The following is a 13,622-nucleotide window of genomic DNA, read 5'->3' as shown; positions in this document are numbered from 1 at the left end:
GGGAGGTTTGAGCCAGTTCCGTCCAGCGCCTGCCTTCTGACCTTAAGAGTTAACTTCTTTTGTCTTGTTTTTAGACCTCTCTCTTGTTTTATAAGGGCTGGGTTCCAAGAACAGGAGTTCTTAACCTGGGTTCGATCGAACCCTAGGTGTTCTTTGAGTCGGCCTCAGGGGTTCAGTGAGTCGGCCTGAGGGGTTCGGCGTATTATGGATACACCCAAACAATGTTCCCTCTAATATTCCATCTGATTTGCAGGTGTCTAATTTGTTGTGAGTTCACTGGCATAGGTGTGTCAACTTCAAGAAGGCTTTGAACCGGGTCTCAAAAGGGAGGTCTGAGCCAGTTCCGTCCAGCGCCTGCCTTCTTACTATAAAAGTTAACTTATTTTGTCTTGTTTTTAGACCTCTCTCTTGCATTATAAGGGCTGGGCTCCTAGACCATGGGTGTCAAACTCTAGCCCGCGGGCAAAATATTTTCCCGGCAGACTCCCAAAGTTCCGTGCCCCTCCCGAAAAACTCCCGGGGTAACCATTCTCCAGAACTTCTCCCGATTTCAACCTGGACAACAATATCCCTTGTAGGCACTGCCTTTACGTTCTCTACAACCTGTCGTCACGTCGGCTTTCCCTCCGTACTAACAGCGTGCCAGCCAAGACATGACATATGCAGCTTGTACACACACAAGTGAATGCAAGGCATACTTGCTCAACAGCCATACAGGTCACACTGAGGGTGGCCGTATAAACAACTTTAACACTGTTACAAATATGCGCCTCTCTGTGAACCCACACCAAACAAGGAATGAAAAACGGATTTCGGGAGAACATCTGCACCGTAACACAACAATAAACATAACAAATACCCAGAATTCCTTGCAGCACTAACTCTTCCGGGACGCTACAATATACACCCCCGCTACCACCAATCCCCACCCACCTCATTATTTTATTTTCAAATTTATTAGCCTGTGGATAAAGTTATTGTTGATATTTACCTCAGAAGGCTGCAAATAGAAAAGAGGCATTAAATGTTTTATTTAAAATGTTTTTAATATACCATTGATGTTTTTTCGTCGGTTTTTTGAAAGTTGATTTTGCACTATTAAGTTATATAAGCGTCGCTTGTTCCATATTTTGTGTTCAAGCAAATCAGTGTAGCAAACTGAGCAATAATTAACATGATGAACAATTATTAAAGAACCTCAAAGGCACAATAATACTAAGAACATGTCCGCTCCATAAACAGCAATAGGACAAAAGACAAGTGCTAACTGTTTTATTCTTAACACTTTATGTTTTTGGCCTCGAATGCAAACAATTTATCAAATACAAAACCAGTAAAGTTGGCATGTTGTGTAAATCGTGAATAAAAACAGAATACAATGATTTGCAAATCTTTTTCAACTTATATTCAATTGAATGGACTCCAAAGACAAGATACTTAACCTTCAAACTAAAAAACATTATTTTTTGCAAATATAAGCTCATTTGGAATTTGATGCCTGCAACATGTTTCAAAAAAGCTTGCACGAGTGGCCAAAAAGACTGAGAAAGTTGAGGAATGCTCATCAAACACTTATGTGGAACATCCCACGGGTGAACAGGCTAATTGGGAACATGCTCAGTCATTCACAAACAAGGATGGGGCGAGGGTCACCACTTTGTGAACAAATGCGTGAGAAAATTGTCCAACAGTTTAAGAACAACATTTCTCAAAGAGCTATTGCAAGGAATTTAGGGATTTCAACATCTACGGTCAGTAATATCATCAAAAGGTTCCGAGAATCTGTAGAAATCACTCCACGTAAGCAATGATATTACAGACCTTTGATCCCTCAGGTGGTACTGCATCAAAAAGCGACATCAGTATGTAAATGATATCACCACATAGGCTCAGGAACACTTCAGAAAACCACTGGCAGTAACTGCAGTTCATCAATACATCTGTAAGTGCAAGCTAAAACTGTACTATGCAAAACGAAAGCCATTTATCAACAACACCCCAAAACTGCCCCCGGTTTTGCTGGACCCGAGCTCATCTAAGATGAACTAATGCAAAGTGTAAAAGTGCTCTGTGGTCTGAAAAAATCCACATTTGAAATTGATTTTGGAAACTGTGGATGTTGTGTCCTCCAGAACAAAGAAGAAAAGAACCATCCAGATTGAAGTTGAAAAGTCAGCATCTGAGATGGTATGGGGGTGTGTTTCTGCCCAAGGCATGGGTAACTTACACATCTGTGAAGGCACCATTAAAAAGTTGAAGTAACAATGATTGTCTCACGCACACTCGGTGTGGTGAAATTAACCTTCTGTATTTGACCTATCACCCTTGATCACACCCTGGGAGGTGAGGGGAGCAGTGAGCAGCAGCGATGGTCACGCCTGGGAATCATTTTGGTTACTTTACCCCCAGTTCCAACCCTTGATGCTGAGTATCAAGCAAGGAGTTAATGGTGTGACTCGGCCTGGGTTTTGTGCTGAAAGGTACATACAGGTTTTGGAGCAACATAAAGTCAATCAATCAATCAATCAATCAATGTTTACTTATATAGCCCTAAATCACTAGTGTCTCAAAGGGCTGCACAGACCACCACGACATCCTCGGTAGGCCCACATAAGGGCAAGGAAAACTCACACCCAGTGGGACGTCGGTGACAATGATGACTATGAGAACCTTGGAGAGGAGGAAAGCAATGGATGTCGAGCGGGTCTAACATGATACTGTGAAAGTTCAATCCACAATGGATCCAACACAGTCGCGAGAGTCCAGTCCAAAGCGGATCCAACACAGCAGCGAGAGTCCCGTTCACAGCGGAGCCAGCAGGAAACCATCCCAAGCGGAGGCGGACCAGCAGCGCAGAGATGTCCCCAGCCGATACACAGGCGAGCAGTACATGGCCACCGGATCGGACCGGACTCCCTCCACAAGGGAGAGTGGGACATAGAAGAAAAAGAAAAGAAACGGCAGATCAACTGGTCTAAAAAGGGAGTCTATTTAAAGGCTAGAGTATACAAATGAGTTTTAAGGTGAGACTTAAATGTTTCTACTGAGGTAGCATCTCGAACTGTTACCGGGAGGGCATTCCAGAGTACTGAAGCCCGAACGGAAAACGCTCTATAGCCCGCAGACTTTTTTTGGGCTTTGGGAATCACTAATAAGCCGGAGTCCTTTGAACGCAGATTTCTTGCCGGGACATATGGTACAATACAATCGGCAAGATAGGATGGAGCTAAACCGTGTAGTATTTTATACGTAAGTAGTAAAACCTTAAAGTCACATCTTAAGTGCACAGGAAGCCAGTGCAGGTGAGCCAGTACAGGCGTAATGTGATCAAACTTTCTTGTTCTTCTCAAAAGTCTAGCAGCCGCATTTTGTACCAACTGTAATCTTTTAATGCTAGACATGGGGGGACCCGAAAATAATACGTTACAGTAGTCGAGGCGAGACGTAACAAACGCATGGATAATGATCTCAGCGTCTTTAGTGGACAGAATGGAGCGAATTTTAGCGATGTTACGGAGATGACAGAAGGCCGTTTTAGTAACGCTTTTAATGTGTGCCTCAAAGGAGAGAGTTGGGTCGAAGATAATACCCAGATTCTTTACCAAGACGCCTTGTATAATTGTTTGGTTGTCAAATGTTAGAGTTGTACTATTAAATAGAGTTCGGTGTCTAGCAGGACCGATAATCAGCATTTCCGTTTTTTTGGCGTTGAGTTGCAAAAAGTTAGCGGACATCCATTGTTTAATTTCATTAAGACACGCCTCCAGCTGACTACAATCCGGCGTGTTGGTCAGCTTTAGGGGCATGTAGAGTTGGGTGTCATCAGCATAACAGTGAAAGCTAACACCGTATTTGCGTATGATGTCACCTAGCGGCAGCATGTAGATGCTGAAGAGTGCAGGGCCAAGGACCGAACCCTGGGGAACTCCACACGTTACCTTAACGTAGTCCGAGGTCACATTGTTATGGGAGACACACTGCATCCTATCAGTAAGATAAGAGTTAAACCAAGACAGGGCTAAGTCTGACATACCAATTCGTGTTTTGATACGTTCTAATAAAATATTATGATCGACGGTATCGAAAGCAGCGCTAAGATCGAGGAGCAGCAACATAGATGACGCATCAGAATCCATCGTTAGCAATAGATCATTAGTAATTTTTGCGAGGGCTGTCTCCGTGGAGTGATTTGCCCTGAAACCGGATTGAAAGGTTTCACATAGATTGTTAGACGCTAAGTGTTCATTTAACTGCTCCGCAACAATTTTTTCAAGGATTTTTGAAACAAAGGGAAGGTGAGACACCGGTCGGTAGTTTACCATGAGGTCAGGATCGAGGTTAGGTCTTTTAAGAAGAGGATGAATAACGGCTTTTTTGAATGCTCGGGGAACAGTGCCCGAGGAGAGTGATAAGTTTATAATATTTAGCACTGATGGACCTAATAATACAAAGAGCTCCTTGATCAGTTTCCCAGGAAGAGGGTCAAGTAAACATGTTGTCTGTTTTATTCCATTTACACGTTGTAACAATTCCTCTAATGTTATTTCCTCAAAACGAGAGAAACTATTTTGGAGGGCAGTATCCGCCGTATATACAATCGTGTCAGTGTTAATAGAACCCCGTTGTAGCTGGGACGCATTGTCTTTAATCTCCTTTCTAATGACTTCAATTTTCTTACTAAAGAATTGCATAAAGTCATCAGCTGAGTGGGTTGAGCTACTGGAAGGAGTCCCTTGTTGGGTTAGCGATGCTACCGTACTAAACAAAAATTTAGGATCGTTTTTATTACGGTGGATGAGATTTGAGTAATATTTAGCTTTAGCTAAGGTAAGCATGCGTTTATAAGTTATTAAACCATCACTCCATGCTTGATGGTGCACCTCAAGTTTAGTCGTGCGCCATTTGCGTTCCAGCTTTCTACATAATAATTTCTGAGCTCTAGTTTCTTCTGTAAACCATGGGGTGCGCTTTTTTGGAGCCTTTTTTAACTTTAGCGGTGCTATGTTATCAATGGTTTCGCGCAGGGCGTCGTTAAAGTTGTTAGTGAGGTTATCAATAGAGCCCACATACTTTGGGAATGGTGCCATTACCGAGGGCAGTAGGTCAGCAAGAGTTGTCGTTGTGGCTGTATAAATGTTGCGGCTGCTGTATAAGAAATGTTATGGTGGACGCCCCTGCTTATTTCAGCAAGACAATGCCAAGCCATGTGATACAACAGCGTGGCTTCATAGTAAAAGAGTGCGGGTACTAGACTGGCCTGTCTGTAGTCCAGACCTGTCTAGCATTGAAAATGTGACGCGCATTATGAAGCCTAAAATGCTACAACTAAGACCCCGGACTGTTGAACTATTTAAACTGTACATCAAGCAAGAATGGGAAAGAATTCTACCTGAAAAGCCACAAAAATTTATCTCAGTTCCCAAACGTTTACAAAGTGTTGTTAAAAGGAAAGGCCATATAACACAGTGGTAAAAATGCCCCAATGACAACTTTTTTGCAATGTGTTGCTGCCATTAAATTCTAAGTTAATGATTATTTGCACAAAAAATAAGTTTCTCAGTTACAACATTAAATATCTTGTCTTTGCAGTCTATTCAATTGAATATAAGTTGAAAAGGATTTGCAAATTATAGTATTCTGTTTTTATTTACCATTTACACAACGTGCCAACTTTACTGGTTTTGGGTTTTGAGTTTGTCAAATATAGTGTAAATATGCCATTATTAATTAAATATGCTCAGCTACAATCCAATCCACTTTAATGATACGGCACAAAAAACAATACAAGTGGTGGACAGTAGTTAAAATACACATTTTTAAAAGCCGGATACAACTGTAAAGATGGTGTGCATTGCAAGATAAATTTAACTTAAAAGAATAAATGTATCGGACACTGGAGGGATTCTCACAAATTTGCACGGACAGAGAGCTAGTGGGCGGCCTAGGACGGAGTCGGCTCTCGCGTTTGCTTTGTTAGGTCTGTTACGTTCGCAAAATGTATTCATTATTGCACATTTTTTGTTTAGTTTTTTTTTGTTGCGTTTTACTTTTGTAGTAGAAATGGCATCACTGACTGTTTGCATCAGCTTTGTCCTCCTTTAATGTATTTTATGTACTTTGTGTTCTTTGTTTTCTTTAAAGTCTTTAATGTTTTTTTTTTATGTGTTTTTACCTTTTTGTTTGGACTTTCACTCTGTAAACACATCAGTCGTGATATACAAAGTCTATAACCTGGTTTATCCAGAATATCCAAATATTTTGTTTGGACAAGTACAGGCGCCACACAGCTGAGAGAATTTGGCAAAACTCCCCTGCAAATAATCAACAGTGGTTAAAATTTTCATTGGAATGTCTATAAAATGTACTTTATACATTTATCTGTGAGTCTGCAATCATATTATTAACTAATAGTTTCGCAAAGTGATTTTTGGACCCGCCCGATTGCTTGGTTGTTTGTTTTGTGACTCACACATATGAAAAACTATTGTATGTAATACTACAATACTGTATGTGTAATACTACTGTACTGTATGTAGTACTACTTTGCTCGATGAAAAACTATGGTTTTGTGTATTACTCTACTGTACTGTATGTAATAATATTATATGTATGTGGACGACTCTTGCTATCGCCGCTCGGGTTCCACTGACCACCCAGGAAGGACATCTCTCTTGGCAGGTTTGACTCTTGTTTTTCAATAAGGCAGCTGTCTTAGCAGCACTGCTCGCTCCTCCGTGTCTCGCTCTTCGGTCCGCTCTTCAGTAGGCCGCGTCTCCGTCTCTCGTGTCTTGCCACCTGTCGTTCTTGCTCTTTAGTCTCCTACTCCTTTCCCGATCCCTCCTCCTTGTCCCCTTTTATACATCATGAGGAGATGGATTAATTGGGTTCTGGTGTGTGAGCCACGCACCTGAGTTGGATTGCGGCGGCGTCGCTCCCCGCACGCTCCGCCGCATTCTCCGCCTCCTTGCCGCCATCTTGGCCAGGGCTGCAGCGTGCCCCCGCTCCACCTCTCTACAATGTAATACTCCAGTTCTGTAGGTAATACCACTACTCTAATAGTAAAGTACTTTATATAATACTTACCCTGTTTATATACGAGTTGGGGAAATTGTGTTGGATGTAAATATAAACAGAATACAATGATTTGCAAATCATTTTCAACCCATGTTCAGTTGAATATGCTACAAAGACAACATATTTGATGTTCAAATTGAAAAACATTTTGTTTTTGTGCAAATAATCCTTAACTTTAGAATTTGATGCCAGCAACATGTGACAAAGAAGTTGGGAAAGGTGTGGTTATTTTGTCACAACATTGCTGTTTACAGGAGACGAAAATGTGACTGCTGTTGTTGTGTGTTGTTGCTGCGCTGGGAGGACTTTAATGAGACTGCTTAACAATAAACCCACATAAGAAACCAAGAACTCTCCCTCGATCATTCTACAGTTATAACGTCATTGGGCAGGCACTCTGTTTATATTGTGGGAAAACGGACGTGAAAACAGGCTGTCGACACGTCACTCGGGTCCGCATGGAGCTGGAGGAGGCGTAGCCTCCAGCTCAGCCTGATTTTCGGGAAAAAAATTGTCTCGGGAGGTTTTCGAGAGATGCGCTGAATTTCGGGAGTCTCCCGAAAAATCCGGGAGGGTTGGCAAGTATGTATGAATGCCGCTTGACAGCGTTGTGTTATTTGGGTCCAAAATGGCTCTTTCAACATTCTGGGTTGCCTACCCCTGCATTAGTGGAAAAGCGGAAAGTGAGTGAAAGTGACGGAGACGTTGCCATGGAGACAAGGGTTTTCTTACGTGCCCGGCTGCAGTCACACTGCGACACCTGTCCGTCAGTAATAACAATCCCCAATAACCTGGACCAATTTAAATTGTTATATGTTTCTTTATTGTTTAATTTGCATTGCATTTCTATATGACGCCGGATACCACTCCGGGAGCCGTCACTTTTTTTGCGCTTGCTATCCCAGTGCTTTACTATTATCCGCCGACCACCGTGTTGCTGTAGGGCATACTTGCCAACCCTCACGGATTTTCCGAGAGACTCCCGAAATTCAGCGCCTCTCCTGAAAACCTCCCGGGACAAATTTTTTCCCGAAAATCTCCCGAAATTCAGGCGGAGCTGGAGGCCACGCCCCCTCCAGCTCCATGCGGACCCGAGTGACGTGTCGACAGCCTGTTTTCACGTCTGCTTTCCCACAATATAAACAGAGTGCCTGCCCAATAACGTTATAACTGTAGAATGATCAAGGGCGAGTTCTTGGTTTCTTATGTGGGTTTATTGTTAGGCAGTCTCATTAAAGTCCTCCCAGCGCGGCAACAACACACAACAACAGCAGTCACGTTTTCGTCTTCCATAAAGCAGTTTGTCTGCCGTAAACAGCAATGTTGTGACACTCTTAAACAGGACAATACTGCCATCTACTGTGCATGCATATGTGACAATAACATTTATGGCTTTTAGAGTAGTGGTTCTCAACCTTTTTTCAGAGATGTAGCCCCTGTGAAAATTTTTTTAATTCAAGTACACCCTAATCACAGCAAGGAATTTTTAGTTGAAAAAAAACCCAAATCAGATAAAGAAGTAAAATACAGCACTATGTCATCAGTTTTTGATTTATTAAATTGTATAATAGTGCAAAATATTGCTCATTTGTAGTGGTCTTTCTTGAACTATTTGGAAAAAAAGATATAAAAATAACTAAAAACTTGTTGAAAAATCAACAAGTGATTCAATTATAAATAGATATTTCTATACATACTGCGATGAGGGGGCGACATGTCCAGGATTTACACCACCTTCCGACCGATTGCAGCTGAGATCGGCACCAGAGACCCCAAAGGGAATAAGCAGTAGAAAATGGATGGATGGAGAGCTGTATATATACTCCTCCCCTCTTGACCACGCCCCCAAAAACGCCCCGCCCCCCAACCACGCCCTTTGCCCAACCCCCACCTCCCGATGTGTAATCATCAACTAAAAGTGCCCTCTTTGGGGATTGTAATAGAGATCCATCTGGATTCATAAACTTAATTCTAAGCATTTCTTCACAAAAAAATTAATCTTTAACATCAAATTTTATGGAACATGTCCACAAAAAAATCTAGCTGTCAACACTGAATATTGCATTGTTGTATTTCTTTTCACAGTTTATGAACTTACATTCATATTTTGGTGAAGTATTATTTAATAAACATATTTATAAAGGATTTTTGAATTGTTGCTATTTTTAGAATATTTAAAAAAAAAATCTCACTTACCCTTTGCCATACCTTCAAGAACCCCCAGGGGTACGCGTACCCCAATTTGAGAACCACTGCCGTACAGTACAGTGCATATAAGATAGATAGATTGATAGATAGCCTATCAATCCATCATCTATTTATTTAAGTATTAATGTAGTTCATAATATATACCAGCAGATGGCAGCATGCAGGCGTGTTGTAGTTTGAGCCGTTAAATTGTCTGTCGCTTGACGCCCACACACACTGCCGGGTTCCACATAAGCAATCGCGAAAAGCGCGCTGGGAAATGATGTCTTTTCAACGAGTTGGCGTGGTGTCTTTTGTGCAATGTAGAAATACATTTCCCAGAATGCACCGCTGCCAGTTTGAGGGGCCGGGCCAGCCGGGAGCGCTGTCACGCCAAATTTCTCCCCCCCTACAACCCACCCCCCCCCCATTTACTTCCGGGGTCATGATTAATACAGACGTTTTGTTAACGCTATTTTAGAAAAATTTAACGCTATTTTATAAAAATACAGACGTTTTGTTAACGCTGTATCAAAAAAAAAAAAAAAAATTTACAAACACAAGCTATGGGATGACACATTTACTTCTGGGGTCACGTTTCCTCTTATGTCATCCCATAGCTTGTGTTTGTAAATTTTTTTTTAAATTTGTTTATAATATAGCGCTAACAAAACGTCTGTATTTTTATAATATAGCGTTGTATGTTAATAATATAGCGTTAACAAAACGTCTGCATTAATCATGACCCCGGAAGTAAATGGGGGGGAAGGTGTCTGGTTTTTTTTTTGTTTGTTTTTCTTCAAAGGTTTATTTATAAATTTCAACAATTACAAACAATAAGTCAAACAACAATATAAAACATTGTAAAACATTATGAAAACAGTACAAAACAGCGCCAGGGGGTTGTAAGTTCAAAATAATAAAAAAAGAATACAAACAAATATATATAAATAATAAACAAAATGCAAAGCCGTAGGCTTATTCAGATTCATCAAACAACTTAAATTTGGAACACAGCATCATCGTTTTCACAGCTTTTTTGTTGTTAGAGGTAGAGAGCGTTTTAATGTAAAGTTCCAGATCTTTTTTAAAGGCACAAAAGATAGGACAGGTATTAAGAAACCTACATATATGAATATAAAACTTAGCCAATAAAATAATGAGGTTGCAAAGGTAGAAATCCTTTTCAAATTTTTGTTCATACAGTGTAAAACCAAAAATCACATCTTTAAAGTAAAGCACAAATTTGTCATAAATATTGTCCAGGATGAAGCGACAGATGCCCTGCCATAGTGATCGAGTGTTTTCACAAGTCCAAAACAAGTGGTTGACAGTCTCTGGGTGCATGTTACAAAAGGTGCAGGTAACATCAATGTCCTTTTTGCAGCCCTTTGAGAAACTAGTGATTTAGGGCTATATAAGTAAACATTGATTGATTGATTGATTCTTGTATCTAACCATCACAGTCTGTACAGGGTAATAGCGATGGATGATTTTAAATGATATCTCTTTGACTTTGTTGGTAAGTAAATACCTGTTAGGAAGGGACCACGTTTTGATCCAACAGATGTCATTTACAACATTATTCCATAAGGAAATTACATAGGAGACAGACACACAATCATTTTGGAATAAGCTGCGGATTTTTCTGTTATTTTTTTGATCAAAGCAAAGTTTCCCCACAGGAGTGTCAAGTGGATCATTCACAATTTTTACAGCAGAAAGAGGAGGTGTGTAAGCCCTGTACAACATAATAACACTTGTTGGGATGGCATCAAATACAATAGCAAATTGTTTGGGAGTCACAGGTATCTTAAATTGGTTGAGAAATTCTTGGTAATTAAAAAGTTGACCTTCCTTATTGAAAAGCTGACTCACTAAAATAATGTTATTGTTAAACCAATTGTTGAGGAAAAGAGATTTCCTTTTGTAACATATGTCTTTATTGTTCCAGATGAAATATTTGGTAGTTGAAAAATTGTGCTTGTATACAAGAGACCATGCTAGAAGGGCTTGTTTGTGGAAGTTTGAGAGCGCAACAGGAAACCTATCAATGTTATAATTACACAATAGCAACAATTTTAGGCATCCAAGGTTAGAGAATACATGATGAGAAGTAAAGTTCCAAATTGAGGTAGGGTCTTTCATCCATCCATCCATCCATTTTCTACCGCTTATTCCCTTTTTGGGGTCGCGGGGGGCGCTGGCGCCTATCTCAGCTACAATCGGGCGGAAGGCGGGGTACACCCTGGACAAGTCGCCACCTCATCGCAGGGCCAACACAGATAGACAGACAACATTCACACTCACATTCACGCACTAGGGCCAATTTAGTGTTGCCAATCAACCTATCCCCAGGTGCATGTCTTTGGAAGTGGGAGGAAGCCGGAGTACCCGGAGGGACAATTTTAGGCATCCAAGGTTAGAGAATACATGATGAGAAGTAAAGTTCCAAATTGAGGTAGGGTCTTTCAAGTAGTGTCTTATCCAATTAATTTTAAAGGTGTTGTTTAGTGTAGTGAAGTCAAGAAAGTTTAGACCACCCTGATTGTAATTGTTCATTATAACAGATTTCTTAATATAATGAATTTTGTTTTTCCAAATAAAGTCAACCAGTATTTTGTCAATAGATTTACATATTTTTTGGTTAACATCTAAAGAAATAGCTGCATACGTAAGCCTGGAGATACCTTCTGCTTTGGAAAGTAAGGTTCTGGGGGAAGGTGTCTGTAGGAGAAGAAATTTGGCATGACGACGCCCACACACACTGCCGGGTTCCACATAAGCAATCGCGAAAAGCGCGCTGGGAAATGATGTCTTTTCAACGAGTTGGCGTGGTGTCTTTTATGCACTGTAGAACTACGTTTCCCGGAATGCACCGCTGCCAGTTTGAGGGGCCGGGCCAGCCGGGAGCGCCATGCAAGAAAACGCCCGCTCAGCTGTTTCATCGACGACAGTATGAATTTCAAAGCACGTTTCGGTAGTAGGTCAAATGTTCCTTCAAAATAAAACACGTATTTACGTTGTCATTTTGATAACGGACGATAGATACATTTAGATACGTTTAGAGAGCTTATATAAAAGCTATGATATCTAAATAAGGTTATAGAGGCGCATTAATGTGAAATACTATGTGTGGCTTGATGGAAACTTTCAATCTTTAAAATACATTTTGAAAGTCAGTCTTGTTTTGGATTTTGTAGCGACTTTAGTATGTTTTACTTAATAATAAAATCACATATTATATTATCTATGACTAACAAAGCCCTACCTAGATTTCTTTGTGCCCGATTATGAAGTAATGACTCAATCATCACGAAGGGCGAATGAAGCGCATACTGAAACCCACTACTACCCACCACGCAGCCTGATAGTTTATATATCAATGATGAAATATTAACATTGCAACACATGCCAATACGGCCGGTTTAGTTTACTAAATTAAAATGTTAAATTTCCTGCAGAAAACGTTGCGGAATGATGACTCGTGTTTGTGACGTTATTGGTTGGAGGGGACATATTAGCCCAGCACCACTTACGGCTAAACGTCGTCTCCTTTCATCGCGCAATTACACAGTATTTTGGACATCATTTTTGATGAATCTTTTGCAATTTGTTCAATTAATAATGGAGAAGTCAAAGTAGAATGATGGAGGTGGGAAGCTTTTAGCCTTTAGTCACACAAACACACAGTGTTTCCTTGTTTAAAATTCCCGGAGGTGAAGCTTTACTATGGATCAGAGCGGTTAAGTCCGCTGTGAACGGGACTCCCACTGCTGTGTTGGATCCGCTTTGGACTGGACTCTTGCGACTGTGTTGGATCCATTATGGATTGAACTTTCACAGTATCATGTTAGACCCGCTCGACATCCATTGCTTTCCTCCTCTCCAAGGTTCTCATAGTCATCATTGTCACCGACGTCCCACTGGGTGTGAGTTTTCCTTGCCCTTATGTGGGCCTACCGAGGATGTCGTAGTGGTTTGTGTTGTGTTTTGTGCAGCCCTTTGAGACACTAGTGATTTAGGGCTATATAAGTAAACATTGATTGATTGATTGATTGATGACATTTACTTCCGGGGTCATGATGAGGACCCAGGCGGAGATGCGGATGAGGGGACAGGACTGCAGAGTTTGGAGGGACTGGAGGAGGTGCGGATGAGGGGACAGGGCTGCGGAGCTAGCACTGAGCGCTGGGACGGAGAGGCTTCACGGTGTCTTGGCTGGGTGAGCAGGCGTCGGACACCTCAGTCACCTTGGACGTATCCTCGCTCATCCATGCGGACTAGACACTGGCCGAGAGTGGAGTCGGCTGTCTTGGTTGCTTTGTTGGGTCTGCTCCTGTCTCTGGCCATGCTCCCTC

At 41.3% G+C, this 13,622-nt stretch overlaps 1 protein-coding gene across 1 annotated transcript in view; it reads left to right on the top strand.

The window, feature by feature from the left end:
* The window catches only part of fbxw12 (F-box and WD repeat domain containing 12), a 39,342-nt gene extending 36,923 nt beyond the window's left edge, over nt 1–2,419 (top strand). Inside the window, exon 11 of the mRNA XM_061902958.1 lies at nt 2,133–2,419. Within this exon, the coding sequence (XP_061758942.1) occupies nt 2,133–2,262 (130 nt within the window). The 3' untranslated portion in view covers nt 2,263–2,419. The remainder of the gene's footprint in view (nt 1–2,132) is intronic.
* Nucleotides 2,420–13,622: the final 11,203 nt, after the last annotated feature.

The sequence above is a fragment of the Nerophis ophidion genome, linkage group LG06, assembly GCF_033978795.1.
Source record: "Nerophis ophidion isolate RoL-2023_Sa linkage group LG06, RoL_Noph_v1.0, whole genome shotgun sequence".
NCBI lineage: Eukaryota > Metazoa > Chordata > Actinopteri > Syngnathiformes > Syngnathidae > Nerophis > Nerophis ophidion.
Note: the sequence above shows the minus strand (reverse complement) of the source record. Positions and strands in the feature narration are given on the sequence as shown.